Source organism: Gavialis gangeticus, unplaced genomic scaffold (assembly GCF_001723915.1).
Source record: "Gavialis gangeticus isolate Ggan-Ray unplaced genomic scaffold, GavGan_comp1, whole genome shotgun sequence".
NCBI classification, from domain to species: domain Eukaryota; kingdom Metazoa; phylum Chordata; order Crocodylia; family Gavialidae; genus Gavialis; species Gavialis gangeticus.
Window position 1 is genome coordinate 18803891 of NW_017729009.1, and position 472 is coordinate 18804362.

Sequence of the window (472 nt, forward strand, 5' to 3'; positions counted from 1 at the left end):
GGCGTAGACATGGATATCGTTTTGAAATTAAATTAAAAAAAAAAAAAAAAAAAAGGGAGAAGGGGGGGGGAATGCTGCTAAATAAGACCCGGTTTTCTCCCCCCGCACACCCAGGGAAACTCATTGCACATGCTCCACAGCGTTTCAGCTCCTTCAGGGGAAAGAAACCCCACAGACCCCGCGGAAGGGGGGGGATTCAGGCAGTCGGAGACGCCAGGCCCCGGCGGCGAGACGTCCCCGAGGGGAGGGAGAGGGTCGGGCCCTCCCAGCTCCGGCCATTTGCACGGGCCGCGGCCCTGAAGGACGTGTCCGCACGGGCCCCGGAAAATGGCGGCGGGTGGATGGGGGCCGCCGCTTACCTTTGAAGCGGAGCTCGTGCTGCGGGTCGAGGCTCAGGACCTGCTCCGCTTTCGCCATGTTGCTGATGGCGGCGGCAGAAGCGGGGCGGGGCGGGGCGGGGCCGACGCTTTAT

The 472-nt window shown here is 62.7% G+C and overlaps 1 protein-coding gene across 1 annotated transcript in view; it reads right to left on the reverse strand.

Annotated features, from left to right (window-relative positions):
• The window catches only part of VAPB (VAMP associated protein B and C), a 56904-nt gene extending 56438 nt beyond the window's left edge, over positions 1 to 466 (reverse strand). The window contains exon 1 of the mRNA XM_019510189.1: positions 360 to 466. Within this exon, the coding sequence (XP_019365734.1) occupies positions 360 to 417 (58 nt within the window). The 5' untranslated portion in view covers positions 418 to 466. The remainder of the gene's footprint in view (positions 1 to 359) is intronic.
• Positions 467 to 472: the final 6 nt, after the last annotated feature.